The following is a 19,682-nucleotide window of genomic DNA, read 5'->3' on the forward strand; positions in this document are numbered from 1 at the left end:
TAGCAGTTGTTTCAGAGGCAGTACAGGTGTATCATGATCATACCTGTGTCTTGGAGTCTGGGCGTAGCCAGGGGATCGTCCCGTTCCGCCTCAGTTCGGCCATCTTGGCATTGAGTCTGTGGGCGAGGACAATGGTGAGGGGCATGCACTCCTCTGTCTCATCTGTAGCGTAGCCAAACATCAGGCCCTGTGGATGTGGAGAGGTAACAGCTCAGCATTGACAACATTATTACGTTCAGGACATTGCAGTGCTATTTGACACGGTTGGTGCCACTATCTAACACCAAAACAAACAACTGTGCTGTTTTTGCATTGTATGCATAATGCCCCCTAGGAGGGCCTGGTCGTTTACATATTTAGATCATTTTTCATTGTGATTTCCATGTTCAGAGATGAAAGTCTGCCTGTTGGACTGTAGCAACTCTTGATACGCCCTGTGGCGTTGTCCTGAATAACATCATCATAACAACGTGACTTGTCTGAAATAGGAGGGGAATTCAGGTGAAAAACTGTGTCTTAGGTCAGTGGTTCCCAAAGTGGGGTCCGGGGACCCCCAGGGGTACTTGAGGGAGTTCCAGGGGTACCCAGCTAAATGATAGTTTGGAACCAAATAGACCTCTCAGAGTTAAATTAACATTGATTTTACAATATACATTGTGGGTCCGACTCCCAGAGATAGAAATGGCATTAAATGGGGGTCCGTAGACTAATGCATGTCAAACTGGGGGTCCTTGAAATTAAACTTGGCATATCTTTTCAAATGGGAGTCCGTGGGATAATTAGTCTCAATTTGGGGGTCCTTGACATGTAAAAGTTTGGGAACCCGTGTCTTAGGTTGTGTGACTACCTGGTCGCCTGCACCAATGTCATTCTCATCTCTGTCAACATGAACCCCCTGGGCTATATCAGGGGACTGCTGTTCCAGAGCCACCAGCACATTGCAGGTCTTATAATCAAATCCTGGAGAGAGAGAGAGAGAGAGATTTTTGCATAAAACAGAATGTTCACTCTGACACCCAGTGAATGCACACCTGGACAGTATGGTAAACTCAGTGAAAAATATATATACGGTATGTACAGCTTTTGTCCCCAAACGTCTCATATTTGCCATTGACAATGAAAGGAGAAATTAGGTCATATGTGCCTCAAATTCTTACGTAAATTTGTTTTTTTAACACAAACATTAAATGCCATTGACAATGAAGGGAAAATGTACGTTATATGTAGACGAGCAAATTTGCTAACCAATCACATACATTCAGTTGTTCATGAGATGATGTATGATGATGTATAATGATAAGAGCGCCACTCACTTCACACGGGTGTGATTTTTTAATCATTCACAAAGATTTGAGCATTCTGAAAATAAAGTCATTAATAACTAGCTTTCAGGGGCTGCATTTTCTATCGGGAGGGGATGTGTTGCCCTTGCCCTGAAGATAGTATGATGCTTTTGAATATTCATACATTGTAATATATTTGAATCTCTTACTCACATCTTTTGTGAAATACTGAAAGGTAACTGCTTCGTATCTTCATTCACAGAGTAAAATCCAATATGCTTTGAAACATTGCTTCTGGGGTGCTTTGATCACCAACAGCAAGACTTGGCTTGTTCATTTGGTAAGTCTTGGCAATATAACAGTGCTATTGATGTTGTTTTCATGTATGGTATCTGCATTGCCTGTCCTGCAGTACCTTGGCCAGTACAGTACTATGGCACACTGATAACAGGCTAATCACATACAGTATTGTATAGATAACAGCCAAGGTACATTTCCCCCCCAATGATGCTCGAAGGCAGTTGCTGCCTACTAGCCAAGCAATACGATTCCCTCCAAGGTCACAAAGGATGCAAAGAACCGTTAGGTTAGCCTTAGCTTAACCCATTTAGGCCTCTAAATGGTGAAAAATTTCTGAAAAACCTCATGTTTCTGTATCAGTGGTGCTCAATATTTCATGTCAAGGACCCCAAACATCATATGTAATTGGTTGTTCCAGGAACGTCTCAGAAGCAAAGATTTGATACACTACAGTATGTCCTCTATATTGATACAGGGCACCTAAGTATTGCACACAACTATGGCACAAGGCTGTTGTAAGCCTTCATAATGATCCTGAGACGAATAACAGTGAAGTCCACACTAATTATCCAAAATGTATAAATTATGGATATGGGGTCAGGACAGCTAGGCCTTTTCGTGGAGGGGTATCTGCCTTAATTGCAACACAGCTCTGCTAAATAAAAATCGGTAGTGTATTTAATATAATGAACAATAAAATACATTATTGTAAATCAATCAATCAATTTACCCAAGACATGATATGTATTTGACAACCAACAGATATGTTGAGTACACCAAGGTTTTTTGTTTTGTATTGTATGTTGAGTATGGGTCCCCAGCATGTAGAAACTACCAACCAAGTAGATGCTAACTTGTATATGTTGAGCAAATGTCATAATTGGCATAATATGTGAAAATACTTCAACGTGTCACTCCTAATCTGGGTGTATTTCACACCTAGACAAGCCCATCAACAGTCATCAATCATCTCCCATCCAGTTTCTGGACGGTTTCAGCACTAAGCTATGGGCCATTTCATTAGAATGGAACTCAATTAATCTGAGACCAATTTGAATAGTCTGTCCACTTTGTTAACATCATGCTATGTAAATTTGGGTATAGTGTAAGTACAATTAAGTGATACAAAGTATCTCTCTGCAGCTATGCTCAATCAAGTGTCTGACAAGGACCTTTTCTTTGTTTTTCAAAGATACCCTTTTTAATATATATGCTCTATTGCCCTACGCACCTGTCACTAGCCTTCTGAGGTGTGCGTCTGTCTTTTGCTAAAAAGAAAAGTGTAAGTGAAGTGTAAATATTATTGTGACAATATAATTTCATTAATTATTGAGCTGATATACAATTATACATATGGATTACCCTTTCACTCGTCAGATTTTTATCACATATTTTACATTTGTTTTTTATTCCCCATAAATGAGTACAAAAAAAACCTCAACAAACTATTGCCACACTGTAGTGTATACTAAGTATTAAAACAATCTTTTTAAATGGGGGTGCACATCACGTCAAATTGAGGGACAATGACATGAACATGGTTGAGAACCACTTTTGGGCCATTCTGCATGTTATGTCGTTTTTTCTTATTTAGTTTCTCGAGCTATGATTGAAAATTAAATCACTAATATGGAAATACAATAGCTTCAAATTCCTTCAGAACAGAAACTGGTGTGGTGAAGGAATAACCTGGTTGTAGTGTTCATAACAGTACTTCTAAATGGTAATTCATGTGAATTGCTGACTGACATTATCATGAACACAGTATGCCAATAAAACACACACACAAATCACCTTTTATCTGAATGTTTATTACAAGACAAAAATACAACATAAGTCAAAAGTAAATACAGTGAAACTAAGTCTAGCAGCAAAGGGTAGCTGTTGCTGTGGTCCATGATACCACCCCTGACATTATTACAGCCTAGCCACACTGCCTATGTGCAAAAACTGTGCATGGGAAAAAAGTTAAAAATAAACTATCAACAGTATACAATATAAAACAGTGATATCCAATACTGACATGAAAAAAAACAGCATGCTGGATTTACACTTAAGAGACATTTCCAACACCCATAAAAAGACTGGGAGGACAACTTCTCTTTCTTTTTCTTGCTCCTATATATAAATGTCATGTTCCATAGTGACACACACCTTCCCAGGCAACACCCTCAGAGGGAGATGGTGACTAGTAGAAATGAATGGAAATAGTTTATCAGTGAAAGTGTGTGTGAAGGTGAGTAGGTGTGTGTTAGTGTCAGGATCGGAGAAGGACAGCTCTCCTCTGTTCCAGTCCAGCTGGACTCTGATCCTCGAGGGATTGTAATCCAACGAGAGATACACAGTAAACGGCCCTGCGTTTACTATGTATCTGCCATTCCTAAAGCCTAAACACCAAGACAAACCATTAACTCCATTGTTTATCTGGAAAGACTCTTCTAACACCCCCAGTTCCCAGAAGGTATTGTTTCCAACTTCAATGTCCCAGCTATGAGTCCCTGAGTTAAATCCCTCAGTACCCTGGACCAGGTGCAGGTGGTCCGGGTTGGTATACAGTACACCATCATCGTACAACACACTGGTCAGATCATCAGACAGGATGTATCCAGTATTGCCTGTGTTGGGATCCAGGATCACAGGAGTGTAGGAGACGATCTCCTTCATCTTGTCCCAGGTTCTGAAGGTCAGGTTGCCCAGGTGTTTGGCCATGTCAATCACTACTTTTGAAACTGGCTGTGGATCTGGCAGTGTGCGCTGGACCTTTTCCACTGTGGTTTTATAGTTCTGCAGGAATGAGATGTCATCTGCCTCGACATCTCTGATGGTGTTGGAAAGAGTCACCATTTCTCTGCACAGACTCTCAATCTTTTCCATCAACATCTGACTTTTCTGTTTCTCTTCCTCCCTCACCTCAGTGATTCTGGCCTTCTCTTCCTGACGTAGGTAATCCTGAATCTTCTTGAAATGTTTCTTAATCTGTATCTCAGTGTGTTGGGCCTGCGACTTAATTAATTCTGCTGTTTGGTGATATCCTGCTTTAATCTCTTTAAGGTCCTCTAGTTTCTCCTCTAAGGCCTCCAGTGATTCCTGGAGGTCCTCTTTGAGTTGTTTTGCAGATTCGTAAATGGGTCTGAACTTATGTCCTGCATGTTTTTCAGAAACTTGGCACACTAGGCATGCCAAATGTTCATCATCCAGACAGAACAGCCTGAGTTTCTCATCATGTAGAGGGCAGAGAACCTCAGAACTACATCTGTGACTTCTCTCCTCTAAGACGTTCTCACACAGGTTCTTCAACGCCAAGTTGATAGGAGGTTGATCTAGAGAGGAGTTTGTTTTGCAAACAGGACATGCCTTGTTCTGTGATGGTTTTCCTCTCCACCATTGCTGCATACAGGACTTGCAGAAGCTGTGGCTACAAGACAGGATAACAGGGTGTTTAAAGATGTCACGGCACACAGGACAGGTGAATTCCTCTTCCTGCCGAGTCAAATAGGAATCCATTTTCCTTTTTTTTCTCCTTTGGAATATCCCCTGCGGTTGACATGGCTGTAAATCACCAGTGTTGCGTTGCGTTCTGTAGGGGAAACAATAATGTTAGCATTATGAGTAGCAGTGGTGCTAGTAGTAATAGTTGTTTAATTACTATTATTCATTATTATTAATCAAGTTTAATAATGTTAAACTTTCACGGAAATTAAGTTGGTTGATACTTTGTTTAAACTAAGTTGCACTTTGGATACATAGTTTACAAGCACCAGAATTTGAGCCGGATACCCCCACATAGCCCTTAAAAAAATCACTGCAAGTCAAATTAATGAGACAAGAATTGTGAAATCATAAACATACCTGATAACTTCACCAAGTCCAGAAGAGAGAATTTCAGCTCTTAACAACAACACACATTAAAGTGAAGTGACACCAAATAAAACAGAGCCCTGCTAAATACTATAAGAACATTTCGTCCCTGATCTACACTACAGTATATCATGTCTGAAAGTGTTGCCCCATTCCTTTTTCCAAAAGCCATTCCATGTGGCGGGAGACCTTTTTTACCTGGGGTCCGCCGATGACAAAGCGCCCGCTGGGCTGCAGGTGGTAGACGGTGTTCTCGTCCAGGTACTTGGGCGGTACCACGGCCATAATGACTTTCTCCTTCAGCACCCGCTTCTGCTCGTCCAGACTTATGTAGTCGTCATGCTGCGTTGAGACCACCACGGTGTGTACCCTCTTGGGGATCACGGCGCCATCTTCCTGGGTATAATGAACTGTCACCTAACGGAGAATGAGAGGAAAGTAAATGAATAAATAAGAGCAGTGTGAGCTGGACAGAGAAACGGAGGTGGTTAGACATGAAGCCAGAAAGACCTTTTTTTTTAAGTGAGCTAAAAGTGAGTACTAGTACTACAGTAGGTACTTAATTTTCCTTTTTGTTATTTTGTTTTTAAGCGTTTTTACTAGTGCCAGCAGACCTGTTCCGTACGTACGGTTTAAAAAGTAGGCCTACATCCAGGCTGGCGGGCCATTTATAATGTCAACTCCTGCTGGGTCCTCATGCTTGAGCAGAAGAAGTTTGCTTGGAACCTCGATTGAGGAGATACAAAAAAAAGAGTCCTACTGTAGGTACCACTTTTTGCCCAATGGAAAATGGGTATACCATTCCAGTGGAAAATTAAGTGCCATTAGGTTAAGGACCCTGTTGTGTTTAGACATTGAAATGTATAAACATTTTCAACTGCAAGTCACAGGCGGGTTTAGGGACATGGCCTAGAGTACTCTAGCACTCGTGCCAAGATGAAATGTGGCACGTTTGACTTGGCCGCTGTTCAACAGAAGAACCTCCAAATAGCACCGGTTGTCTGCTTCCATAGAGAGAAATCTGGGTGGGTGGTGGGTGGAGAGTTTTGAGGAAGTTCCTCTCACAAAGTCTTCGACCATCATGTTCTGGTTTCTGTCGGTATGCAGGCCTCTCTACATCACTAACTCGTGGTGTAAAGTAATACTCATGACGACTACAGCTGGCAGATACTCAATTTCACTTGATGTAATGTATATCGCATATACAAATAAATGTGACTTGACGTGTGGCTTCATATGAAAGGCATCACTGCAGGAGAAGGAATAATCAGAGGTATACTGTATTGAACTGTATTTATGGTGTTTATTTAGCCCCTCCTATATACAGGCTTAATGTTTGTTTAGTCGCTAACACAAACATTAAATGCCATTAACAATAAAGAGAGTTTAATGTTTGTTTTGTCTGTGTTTGTTTTACATCACCATTACATCACCTAATCATAGCAACATGAGTTAGACTTTAATATATTAGCGCCCCTCACTTCACACGGTGTGATTTTTTATTTACAGATAAGAATTAGGTCTGCTAATATAGCAGTTGTTTCAGAGGCAGTACAGGTGTATCATGATCATACCTGTGTCTTGGAGTCTGGGCGTAGCCAGGGGATCGTCCCGTTCCGCCTCAGTTCGGCCATCTTGGCATTGAGTCTGTGGGCGAGGACAATGGTGAGGGGCATGCACTCCTCTGTCTCATCTGTAGCGTAGCCAAACATCAGGCCCTGTGGATGTGGAGAGGTAACAGCTCAGCATTGACAACATTATTACGTTCAGGACATTGCAGTGCTATTTGACACGGTTGGTGCCACTATCTAACACCAAAACAAACAACTGTGCTGTTTTTGCATTGTATGCATAATGCCCCCTAGGAGGGCCTGGTCGTTTACATATTTAGATCATTTTTCATTGTGATTTCCATGTTCAGAGATGAAAGTCTGCCTGTTGGACTGTAGCAACTCTTGATACGCCCTGTGGCGTTGTCCTGAATAACATCATCATAACAACGTGACTTGTCTGAAATAGGAGGGGAATTCAGGTGAAAAACTGTGTCTTAGGTCAGTGGTTCCCAAAGTGGGGTCCGGGGACCCCCAGGGGTACTTGAGGGAGTTCCAGGGGTACCCAGCTAAATGATAGTTTGGAACCAAATAGACCTCTCAGAGTTAAATTAACATTGATTTTACAATATACATTGTGGGTCCGACTCCCAGAGATAGAAATGGCATTAAATGGGGGTCCGTAGACTAATGCATGTCAAACTGGGGGTCCTTGAAATTAAACTTGGCATATCTTTTCAAATGGGAGTCCGTGGGATAATTAGTCTCAATTTGGGGGTCCTTGACATGTAAAAGTTTGGGAACCCGTGTCTTAGGTTGTGTGACTACCTGGTCGCCTGCACCAATGTCATTCTCATCTCTGTCAACATGAACCCCCTGGGCTATATCAGGGGACTGCTGTTCCAGAGCCACCAGCACATTGCAGGTCTTATAATCAAATCCTGGAGAGAGAGAGAGAGAGAGATTTTTGCATAAAACAGAATGTTCACTCTGACACCCAGTGAATGCACACCTGGACAGTATGGTAAACTCAGTGAAAAATATATATACGGTATGTACAGCTTTTGTCCCCAAACGTCTCATATTTGCCATTGACAATGAAAGGAGAAATTAGGTCATATGTGCCTCAAATTCTTACGTAAATTTGTTTTTTTAACACAAACATTAAATGCCATTGACAATGAAGGGAAAATGTACGTTATATGTAGACGAGCAAATTTGCTAACCAATCACATACATTCAGTTGTTCATGAGATGATGTATGATGATGTATAATGATAAGAGCGCCACTCACTTCACACGGGTGTGATTTTTTAATCATTCACAAAGATTTGAGCATTCTGAAAATAAAGTCATTAATAACTAGCTTTCAGGGGCTGCATTTTCTATCGGGAGGGGATGTGTTGCCCTTGCCCTGAAGATAGTATGATGCTTTTGAATATTCATACATTGTAATATATTTGAATCTCTTACTCACATCTTTTGTGAAATACTGAAAGGTAACTGCTTCGTATCTTCATTCACAGAGTAAAATCCAATATGCTTTGAAACATTGCTTCTGGGGTGCTTTGATCACCAACAGCAAGACTTGGCTTGTTCATTTGGTAAGTCTTGGCAATATAACAGTGCTATTGATGTTGTTTTCATGTATGGTATCTGCATTGCCTGTCCTGCAGTACCTTGGCCAGTACAGTACTATGGCACACTGATAACAGGCTAATCACATACAGTATTGTATAGATAACAGCCAAGGTACATTTCCCCCCCAATGATGCTCGAAGGCAGTTGCTGCCTACTAGCCAAGCAATACGATTCCCTCCAAGGTCACAAAGGATGCAAAGAACCGTTAGGTTAGCCTTAGCTTAACCCATTTAGGCCTCTAAATGGTGAAAAATTTCTGAAAAACCTCATGTTTCTGTATCAGTGGTGCTCAATATTTCATGTCAAGGACCCCAAACATCATATGTAATTGGTTGTTCCAGGAACGTCTCAGAAGCAAAGATTTGATACACTACAGTATGTCCTCTATATTGATACAGGGCACCTAAGTATTGCACACAACTATGGCACAAGGCTGTTGTAAGCCTTCATAATGATCCTGAGACGAATAACAGTGAAGTCCACACTAATTATCCAAAATGTATAAATTATGGATATGGGGTCAGGACAGCTAGGCCTTTTCGTGGAGGGGTATCTGCCTTAATTGCAACACAGCTCTGCTAAATAAAAATCGGTAGTGTATTTAATATAATGAACAATAAAATACATTATTGTAAATCAATCAATCAATTTACCCAAGACATGATATGTATTTGACAACCAACAGATATGTTGAGTACACCAAGGTTTTTTGTTTTGTATTGTATGTTGAGTATGGGTCCCCAGCATGTAGAAACTACCAACCAAGTAGATGCTAACTTGTATATGTTGAGCAAATGTCATAATTGGCATAATATGTGAAAATACTTCAACGTGTCACTCCTAATCTGGGTGTATTTCACACCTAGACAAGCCCATCAACAGTCATCAATCATCTCCCATCCAGTTTCTGGACGGTTTCAGCACTAAGCTATGGGCCATTTCATTAGAATGGAACTCAATTAATCTGAGACCAATTTGAATAGTCTGTCCACTTTGTTAACATCATGCTATGTAAATTTGGGTATAGTGTAAGTACAATTAAGTGATACAAAGTATCTCTCTGCAGCTATGCTCAATCAAGTGTCTGACAAGGACCTTTTCTTTGTTTTTCAAAGATACCCTTTTTAATATATATGCTCTATTGCCCTACGCACCTGTCACTAGCCTTCTGAGGTGTGCGTCTGTCTTTTGCTAAAAAGAAAAGTGTAAGTGAAGTGTAAATATTATTGTGACAATATAATTTCATTAATTATTGAGCTGATATACAATTATACATATGGATTACCCTTTCACTCGTCAGATTTTTATCACATATTTTACATTTGTTTTTTATTCCCCATAAATGAGTACAAAAAAAACCTCAACAAACTATTGCCACACTGTAGTGTATACTAAGTATTAAAACAATCTTTTTAAATGGGGGTGCACATCACGTCAAATTGAGGGACAATGACATGAACATGGTTGAGAACCACTTTTGGGCCATTCTGCATGTTATGTCGTTTTTTCTTATTTAGTTTCTCGAGCTATGATTGAAAATTAAATCACTAATATGGAAATACAATAGCTTCAAATTCCTTCAGAACAGAAACTGGTGTGGTGAAGGAATAACCTGGTTGTAGTGTTCATAACAGTACTTCTAAATGGTAATTCATGTGAATTGCTGACTGACATTATCATGAACACAGTATGCCAATAAAACACACACACAAATCACCTTTTATCTGAATGTTTATTACAAGACAAAAATACAACATAAGTCAAAAGTAAATACAGTGAAACTAAGTCTAGCAGCAAAGGGTAGCTGTTGCTGTGGTCCATGATACCACCCCTGACATTATTACAGCCTAGCCACACTGCCTATGTGCAAAAACTGTGCATGGGAAAAAAGTTAAAAATAAACTATCAACAGTATACAATATAAAACAGTGATATCCAATACTGACATGAAAAAAAACAGCATGCTGGATTTACACTTAAGAGACATTTCCAACACCCATAAAAAGACTGGGAGGACAACTTCTCTTTCTTTTTCTTGCTCCTATATATAAATGTCATGTTCCATAGTGACACACACCTTCCCAGGCAACACCCTCAGAGGGAGATGGTGACTAGTAGAAATGAATGGAAATAGTTTATCAGTGAAAGTGTGTGTGAAGGTGAGTAGGTGTGTGTTAGTGTCAGGATCGGAGAAGGACAGCTCTCCTCTGTTCCAGTCCAGCTGGACTCTGATCCTCGAGGGATTGTAATCCAACGAGAGATACACAGTAAACGGCCCTGCGTTTACTATGTATCTGCCATTCCTAAAGCCTAAACACCAAGACAAACCATTAACTCCATTGTTTATCTGGAAAGACTCTTCTAACACCCCCAGTTCCCAGAAGGTATTGTTTCCAACTTCAATGTCCCAGCTATGAGTCCCTGAGTTAAATCCCTCAGTACCCTGGACCAGGTGCAGGTGGTCCGGGTTGGTATACAGTACACCATCATCGTACAACACACTGGTCAGATCATCAGACAGGATGTATCCAGTATTGCCTGTGTTGGGATCCAGGATCACAGGAGTGTAGGAGACGATCTCCTTCATCTTGTCCCAGGTTCTGAAGGTCAGGTTGCCCAGGTGTTTGGCCATGTCAATCACTACTTTTGAAACTGGCTGTGGATCTGGCAGTGTGCGCTGGACCTTTTCCACTGTGGTTTTATAGTTCTGCAGGAATGAGATGTCATCTGCCTCGACATCTCTGATGGTGTTGGAAAGAGTCACCATTTCTCTGCACAGACTCTCAATCTTTTCCATCAACATCTGACTTTTCTGTTTCTCTTCCTCCCTCACCTCAGTGATTCTGGCCTTCTCTTCCTGACGTAGGTAATCCTGAATCTTCTTGAAATGTTTCTTAATCTGTATCTCAGTGTGTTGGGCCTGCGACTTAATTAATTCTGCTGTTTGGTGATATCCTGCTTTAATCTCTTTAAGGTCCTCTAGTTTCTCCTCTAAGGCCTCCAGTGATTCCTGGAGGTCCTCTTTGAGTTGTTTTGCAGATTCGTAAATGGGTCTGAACTTATGTCCTGCATGTTTTTCAGAAACTTGGCACACTAGGCATGCCAAATGTTCATCATCCAGACAGAACAGCCTGAGTTTCTCATCATGTAGAGGGCAGAGAACCTCAGAACTACATCTGTGACTTCTCTCCTCTAAGACGTTCTCACACAGGTTCTTCAACGCCAAGTTGATAGGAGGTTGATCTAGAGAGGAGTTTGTTTTGCAAACAGGACATGCCTTGTTCTGTGATGGTTTTCCTCTCCACCATTGCTGCATACAGGACTTGCAGAAGCTGTGGCTACAAGACAGGATAACAGGGTGTTTAAAGATGTCACGGCACACAGGACAGGTGAATTCCTCTTCCTGCCGAGTCAAATAGGAATCCATTTTCCTTTTTTTTCTCCTTTGGAATATCCCCTGCGGTTGACATGGCTGTAAATCACCAGTGTTGCGTTGCGTTCTGTAGGGGAAACAATAATGTTAGCATTATGAGTAGCAGTGGTGCTAGTAGTAATAGTTGTTTAATTACTATTATTCATTATTATTAATCAAGTTTAATAATGTTAAACTTTCACGGAAATTAAGTTGGTTGATACTTTGTTTAAACTAAGTTGCACTTTGGATACATAGTTTACAAGCACCAGAATTTGAGCCGGATACCCCCACATAGCCCTTAAAAAAATCACTGCAAGTCAAATTAATGAGACAAGAATTGTGAAATCATAAACATACCTGATAACTTCACCAAGTCCAGAAGAGAGAATTTCAGCTCTTAACAACAACACACATTAAAGTGAAGTGACACCAAATAAAACAGAGCCCTGCTAAATACTCACAGAGGAGGTCTGATGAGCCAATCAGAGTGGAGGGTGGGACACACCAACAATAGACAGAAACTGTATTGGAGAACTGTTGGTTAATAGCCCCTGCCCCCACTTAACCCCCACTTAATCCATCATTCCAGTAAACCAGCTAAAGTCTGTATTTACCCATTATCTTTCTATTATATTTCTACTATTCCTCCTAGACTATTCTGGAAAACTGACCAAACTGTGGCTTTCTCGATCTGAAAAATGTATCCAATATATTTTACTTCATAATGTATTAACATATTTACCGGTAGCTGCCTTAATGCAACACAGCTCTGGTAGATATAAATCAGCACAGTGAATTTGAGCCAATATAAGGAACAATAAAATACATTATTGTAAAGTCAATTTACACAAGACATGATATGTATACATCATCATCATACATCATCTCATTCCGGCCAATACGTTTGCACAAACATAAAAACTGGCCATTCATTGTCAATGGCATTTCATGTTTGTGTTGGGACAATGACATTCAATATCATTTCATTTAATGTTTGTGTTAGGATAAAGTTTGTGTTCAAAAGCTGGACAAGTGGACATAGGGGGGGGGGGGTAGCACCCATCAAAAATAAAAATAAAACTAATATAAGAAATGTAATACTTCAACGTGTAAAGAGTTTAAATTATAAAAGATGATGAAGGTCATGATGATGAAGAGCTGAAGAGCATGTCTCTCCTCATCTGTGTGTATTTCACACCTAGACAAACCCCCATCCAAGCCCATCAACAGTCATCAATCATCTCCCATCCAGTTTCTGGACTGTTTCAGCACTAAGCTATGGCCCATTTCATTAGAATGGAATTCAATTCATCTGATATCAATTTGAATAGCCTGCCCACTTTGTTAACATCACGCTATGTAAATTCAATATAGTTCACCCAATGTGAGTAATTATACTGTAATACAACATGACAACAGTTCAGACAAATCCTCACCAGAAAGTGTATTTTAGAACTGCCTGAAGAAGGTCCAGAGGGACCGAAACGTTGCATTATTAAAAGAAAATATACCGAGCAGATACACAGTGTGCGGTGTATTTTCATTCCTTTCAGAACTGGCTTATCTAAAGGTGTTTATAACCTTTTATTAAGAAGAGAAAGTTACTACATTCATACTCTTCAAACCATGATGCCGAGGGGCTTAAACCAGGCAGATGAAATTAGACACTTTCTGTAGAAACCTTTTTGGTTTGTTAGGAGTGAAGCTCTGCTTCTCCAACTGATATTTTATTTAAAAAGTAAAAAATATGGTTAAAAAATATACGTTTCTAAGCTTTAAAAGGTGGCCTCCTGCGTTGAATAAATCCAACCTTGTGCATATGTTGTTGTTGCATGTATATAATTTGGTGTGTATTATATAATTTTTTGGGGTTTCCGTAGTTTCATTGTTTGTTATCTTGATTGTTCTTTATCAATTCTTGTCTCCATAGTATACTATCTTACATCCATATCTTTCAGTTTTTCAGTTTAGTTGCCAGAGTTTACCTTACAAAAGGGAAACAATACAACAAAAGGAAAAACATTGGAAATGTAAAAGCCCACAGACCTACTGTAGTAGATAGGACTTGTGAGATATTGATTTGATGTATCTGTGAAATGATTATAGGTATACATGTATGTTTTAAAATGTTTTTAAAATGTTTTTAATTGGTGCACTAACATTTCTGAACAGATTACAGTATATTTATATCAATATGTCTGGATCCCCACCTACTCACTCAGGGTTGACGTGTCACACCTGCAGTGACGGGAGGGGCACCAAAATGTGGTGTTTTGATTGGATAATGGGGGCACTCCCTTATTATAAAAGTACAAACTTTTGTGTATGTTCACATGACCTGATGAAGATCAAATAGATCGAAACGTTGTCAGAATTTTCAATAAAGAACGTCTTTCTTGTACCTGCAGGTGTGCGGGCTCCATCCAATATCTACTGAAGTTTCTTCAGCCCAGCACCTAGCCTGTCGATGTGCGTATTAACAACATAAACTGGTGTGGTGAAGGAATAACCTGGTTGTAGTGTTCATAACAGTACTTCTAAATGGTAATTCATGTGAATTGCTGACTGACATTATCATGAACACAGTATGCCAATAAAACACACACACAACACAAATCACCTTTTATCTGAATGTTTATTACAAGACAAAAATACAACATAAGTCATAAGTAAATACAGTGAAACTAAGTCTAGCAGCAAAGGGTAGCTGTTGCTGTGGTCCATGATACCACCCCTGACATTATTACAGCCTAGCCACACTGCCTACGTGCAAAAACTGTGCATGGGAAAAAGTTAAAAATAAACTATCAACAGTATACAATATAAAACAGTGATATCCAATACTGACATGAAAAAAACAGCCTGCTGGATTTACACTTAAGAGACATTTCCAACACCCATAAAAAGACTGGGAGGACAATTCTCTTTCTTTTTCTTGTTTCTTATCTAAATGTCATTACATTACAGTCATGTTCCATAGTGACACACATCACATTCCCAGGCAACACCCTCAGAGGGAGATGGTGCATAGTAGAAATTAATGGAAATAGTTTATCAGTGAAAGTGTGTGTGAAGGTGTGTAGGTGTGTGTTAGTGTCAGGATCGGAGAAGGACAGCTCTCCTCTGTTCCAGTCCAGCTGGACTCTGATCCTACAGGGTTTCTGCTCCACCGAGAGAGCAGTCGCCGACCCTGCTACATTTGCTGTGTATGTGCCATTCCTAAAGCCTAAACACCAAAACAAACCATTAACTGCATTGTTTATCTGGAAAGACTCTTCTAACACCCCCAGTTCCCAGGAGTTATTGTATCCAACTTCAATGTCCCAGCTATGAGTCCCTGAGTTAAATCCCTCAGAACCCTGGACCATGTGCAGGGAGTCCGGGTTGGTATACAGCTCTTCACGTACATCAACATCGTACAACACACTGGTCAGATCATCAGACAGGATGAATCCAGTATACTGGATGTTGGGATCCAGGATCACAGGAGTGTAGGAGACGATCTCCTTCATCTTGACCCAGGTTCTGAAGGTCAGGTTGCCCAGGTGTTTGGCCATGTCCATCACTACTTTTGAAACTGGCTGTGGATCTGGCAGTGTGCGCTGGACCTTTTCCACTGTGGTTTTATAGTTATGCAGGAATGAGATGTCATCTGCCTCGACATCTCTGATGGTGTTGGATTGGATTTCTCTGCACAGACTCTCAATCTTTTCCATCAACATATGACTTTTCTGTTTCTCTTCCTCCCTCACCTCAGTGATTCTGGCCTTCTCTTCTTGATGTAGGTAATCCCGAATATTCTTGAAATGTTTCTTAATCTGTATCTCAGTGTGTTGGGCCTGCACCTTAATGTATTCTGCTGTTTGGTGATATCCTGCTTTAATCTCTTTAAGGTCCTCTAGTTTCTCCTCTAAGGCCTCCAGTGATTCCTGGAGGTCCTCTTTGAGTTGTTTTGCAGATTCGTAAATGGGTCTGAACTTATGTCCTGCATGTTTTTCAGAAACTTGGCACTCTAGGCATGCCAAATGTTCATCATCCAGACAGAACAGCCTGAGTTTCTCATCATGTAGAGGGCATAGAACCTCAGAAATACATCTGTGACTTCTCTCCTCTAAGAAGTTCTCACACAGGTTATTCAACGCTAAGTTGATAGGAGGTTGATCTAGAGAGGAGTTTGTTTTGCAAACAGGACATGCCTTGTTCTGTGATGGTTTTCCTGTCCACCATTGCTGCATACAGGACTTGCAGAAGCTGTGGCTACAAGACAGGATAACAGGGTGTTTAAAGATGTCACGGCACACAGGACAGGTGAGTTCCTCTTCCTGCCGAGTCAAATAGGAATCCATGTTGTCAGTTACTTCCTCCTTTGGAATATCCCCTGCGGTTGACATGGCTGTAAGTCACCAGTGTTGCGTTGCGTTCTGTAGGGGAAACAACAATGTTAGCATTATGAGTAGCAGTGGTGCTAGTAGTAATAGTTGTTTAATTACTATTATTCATTATTATTAATCAGGTTTGATACTGTTAAACTAACTTTGATTCTGTATATGTGGCCTATGATTTTCAAAGGGAATTGGGCGTTTTGTTTTGTTGCACAGAAACTGTACTGGAGAACTGTTGGTTAATAGCCCCACTGCATAGTCAAACAATTCTCAAAATTGTTAATTTGAGATTTGAGTTATAAACACATAGTTTATCAATCATTCCAGTAAGCCAGCTAAAGTCTGTATTTACTATTTACCCATTATCTTTCTATTGTATTTCTAGTATTCCTCATAGGGAATTCTGGACTATTCTGGAAAACTGACCAAACTGTGGCTAATATGTTGTAAAAAACGAATGTCTCCCTATGCCAGAAATATTTGCAATACAATGCAGACTAGAGCTTAAAGGACCAATTCACCACGTTTCAACCTATCTTCATATACTAGTCCTCACTAATAATCATGATAAAATGGCTACCATTTTTTTCTACTCAGTCTGTGTCTCATAGGAGGACTGTGGGCAGTTTAGAAACCCGTCCACCAGTGACATCATCGATGGGGAATCCAAGCTATTAGAAACTGCAGGCTTTCTAGTCCTGAAAAGTTGCAATGCGAAAATGGAAGCCATCGTTCTCACCATAATAAAAATCTAAACATTTTTGTAAAAAAATATTGTTTTAAAAAAATCTGCCTAATGATGATGTCACTGGTGGACGGGTTTCTGAACTGCCCACAGCCCTCCTATGAGACACAGACTGAGTAGAAAGAAATGGTGCAATTTTATCATGATTATTAGTGAGGACCAATTATATGAAGATGGGTTGAAAAGTGGTCCTTTAATAGCTGAGACGAATAACAGTGAAGTCCACACTAATTATCCAAAATGTATAAATTATGGATATGGGGTCAGGACAGCTAGGCCTTTTCGTGGAGGGGTATCTGCCTTAATTGCAACACAGCTCTGCTAAATAAAAATCGGTAGTGTATTTAATATAATGAACAATAAAATACATTATTGTAAATCAATCAATCAATTTACCCAAGACATGATATGTATTTGACAACCAACAGATATGTTGAGTACACCAAGGTTTTTTGTTTTGTATTGTATGTTGAGTATGGGTCCCCAGCATGTAGAAACTACCAACCAAGTAGATGCTAACTTGTATATGTTGAGCAAATGTCATAATTGGCATAATATGTGACCATACCATTAACAACCTAGGCAAACATTCAAAATGTCATCATGCTTTATGTAGCATGTGATGTGTCGAACTATGGGGATGGACATAGCCAGATAGCACCAAAATAAAACGAATATAAGAAATGTACGTAGGCTAGAAGGAAATACTTCAACGTGTCACTCCTAATCTGGGTGTATTTCACACCTAGACAAACCCATCAACAGTCATCAATCATCTCCCATCCAGTTTCTGGACGGTTTCAGCACTAAGCTATGGGCCATTTCATTAGCATAGAATTCAATTAATCTGATACCAATTTGAATAGTCTGTCCACTTTGTTAACACCATGCTATGTAAATGTGGGTATAGTGTAAATGTGGGTATAGTGTAAGTACAATGAAGTGATACAAAGTATCTCTCTGCAGCTATGCTCAATCAAGTCCCTATAGAAACCTAATTTGCACATGATTGAACAGAAAAGGGTGTGGTGAAGGACTTCACTTGTATGTGACACCACTGCATCTTATTACTTGCGCAAGCAGAGCGTGCAAGTATTGTGGTCGTGCTGGTACGAATGCATGTGTATGCTTGGTAGGTATTGATGGTGACATAATTAAGATATAGATAGAAGATTTTACCATACTTCAAAATTACGTCACCATTGACAGCCGACTTTAGTATATACTTGCGCAAGCAGAGCGTGCAAGTAGTGTTATTAGTCAGGTGCTACAATGCGTATGTCCCTTAGCAGCATATGATATGACGTCATATGCTGGCACATACGGAAGCAGACCGCGCAGGTATGTTTTCCTTCATGCTACGAAGCGTATGTCCCATGACGTGATGAAGATATGTACCAATGTCCCTTAGCAGCATAATGATATGATGTCATATGCTGGCACGGGACATACGGAAGTAGACCGTGCAGGTATGTTTTTTTGTTTTGAGTAAAATACCACTTGAAATTCAAGAAAATAAAAAACATAAGAGAAACAGACGACTTTGAAATATCCGAACAAAAGAAACGGATGAAAGACGAAAGGAACGGTTGGTTATGCGTAACAAAAATCTCAAGAATATGGGAATACAAAAACTAGAGGAGATCAACGGAAATGAAACTCATAAACTAGAACTGTGTGATCGAAAAATGGATACAAAGAAATACAAAGAAAAACCAAAACCATAAATGACCCAGCGAAAACGGGACCTTGGGGGGGGGGGGGGGGGGTGCCCCCACGACGACTATAAGAACATTTCGTCCCTGATCTACACTACAGTATATCATGTCTGAAAGTGTTGCCCCATTCCTTTTTCCAAAAGCCATTCCATGTGGCGGGAGACCTTTTTTACCTGGGGTCCGCCGATGACAAAGCGCCCGCTGGGCTGCAGGTGGTAGACGGTGTTCTCGTCCAGGTACTTGGGCGGTACCACGGCCATAATGACTTTCTCCTTCAGCACCCGCTTCTGCTCGTCCAGACTTATGTAGTCGTCATGCTGCGTTGAGACCACCACGGTGTGTACCCTCTTGGGGATCACGGCGCCATCTTCCTGGGTATAATGAACTGTCACCTAACGGAGAATGAGAGGAAAGTAAATGAATAAATAAGAGCAGTGTGAGCTGGACAGAGAAACGGAGGTGGTTAGACATGAAGCCAGAAAGACCTTTTTTTTAAGTGAGCTAAAAGTGAGTACTAGTACTACTATAGGTACTTAATTTTCCTTTTTGTTATTTTGTTTTTAAGCGTTTTTACTAGTGCCAGCAGACCTGTTCCGTACGTACGGTTTAAAAAGTAGGCCTACATCCAGGCTGGCGGGCCATTTATAATGTCAACTCCTGCTGGGTCCTCATGCTTGAGCAGAAGAAGTTTGCTTGGAACCTCGATTGAGGAGATACAAAAAAAAGAGTCCTACTGTAGGTACCACTTTTTGCCCAATGGAAAATGGGTATACCATTCCAGTGGAAAATT

The 19,682-nt window shown here is 40.4% G+C and overlaps 1 protein-coding gene across 1 annotated transcript in view; it reads right to left on the bottom strand.

Annotated features, from left to right (window-relative positions):
- LOC306915091 (S-adenosylmethionine synthase-like) overlaps positions 1–19,682 on the bottom strand; it is a gene marked incomplete at its 5' end in the record, with an annotated part of 87,075 nt that overhangs the window by 14,852 nt on the left and 52,541 nt on the right. Inside the window, 8 exons of the mRNA XM_079492336.1 lie at positions 44–187; positions 848–960; positions 2,105–2,117; positions 5,640–5,858; positions 7,016–7,159; positions 7,820–7,932; positions 9,077–9,089; positions 19,066–19,284. Coding sequence (XP_079348462.1) covers positions 44–187; positions 848–960; positions 2,105–2,117; positions 5,640–5,858; positions 7,016–7,159; positions 7,820–7,932; positions 9,077–9,089; positions 19,066–19,284 — 978 coding nt within the window. The remainder of the gene's footprint in view (positions 1–43; positions 188–847; positions 961–2,104; positions 2,118–5,639; positions 5,859–7,015; positions 7,160–7,819; positions 7,933–9,076; positions 9,090–19,065; positions 19,285–19,682) is intronic.

Source organism: Electrona antarctica, assembly GCF_951216825.1.
Source record: "Electrona antarctica genome assembly, chromosome: 22".
Lineage (NCBI taxonomy): Eukaryota > Metazoa > Chordata > Actinopteri > Myctophiformes > Myctophidae > Electrona > Electrona antarctica.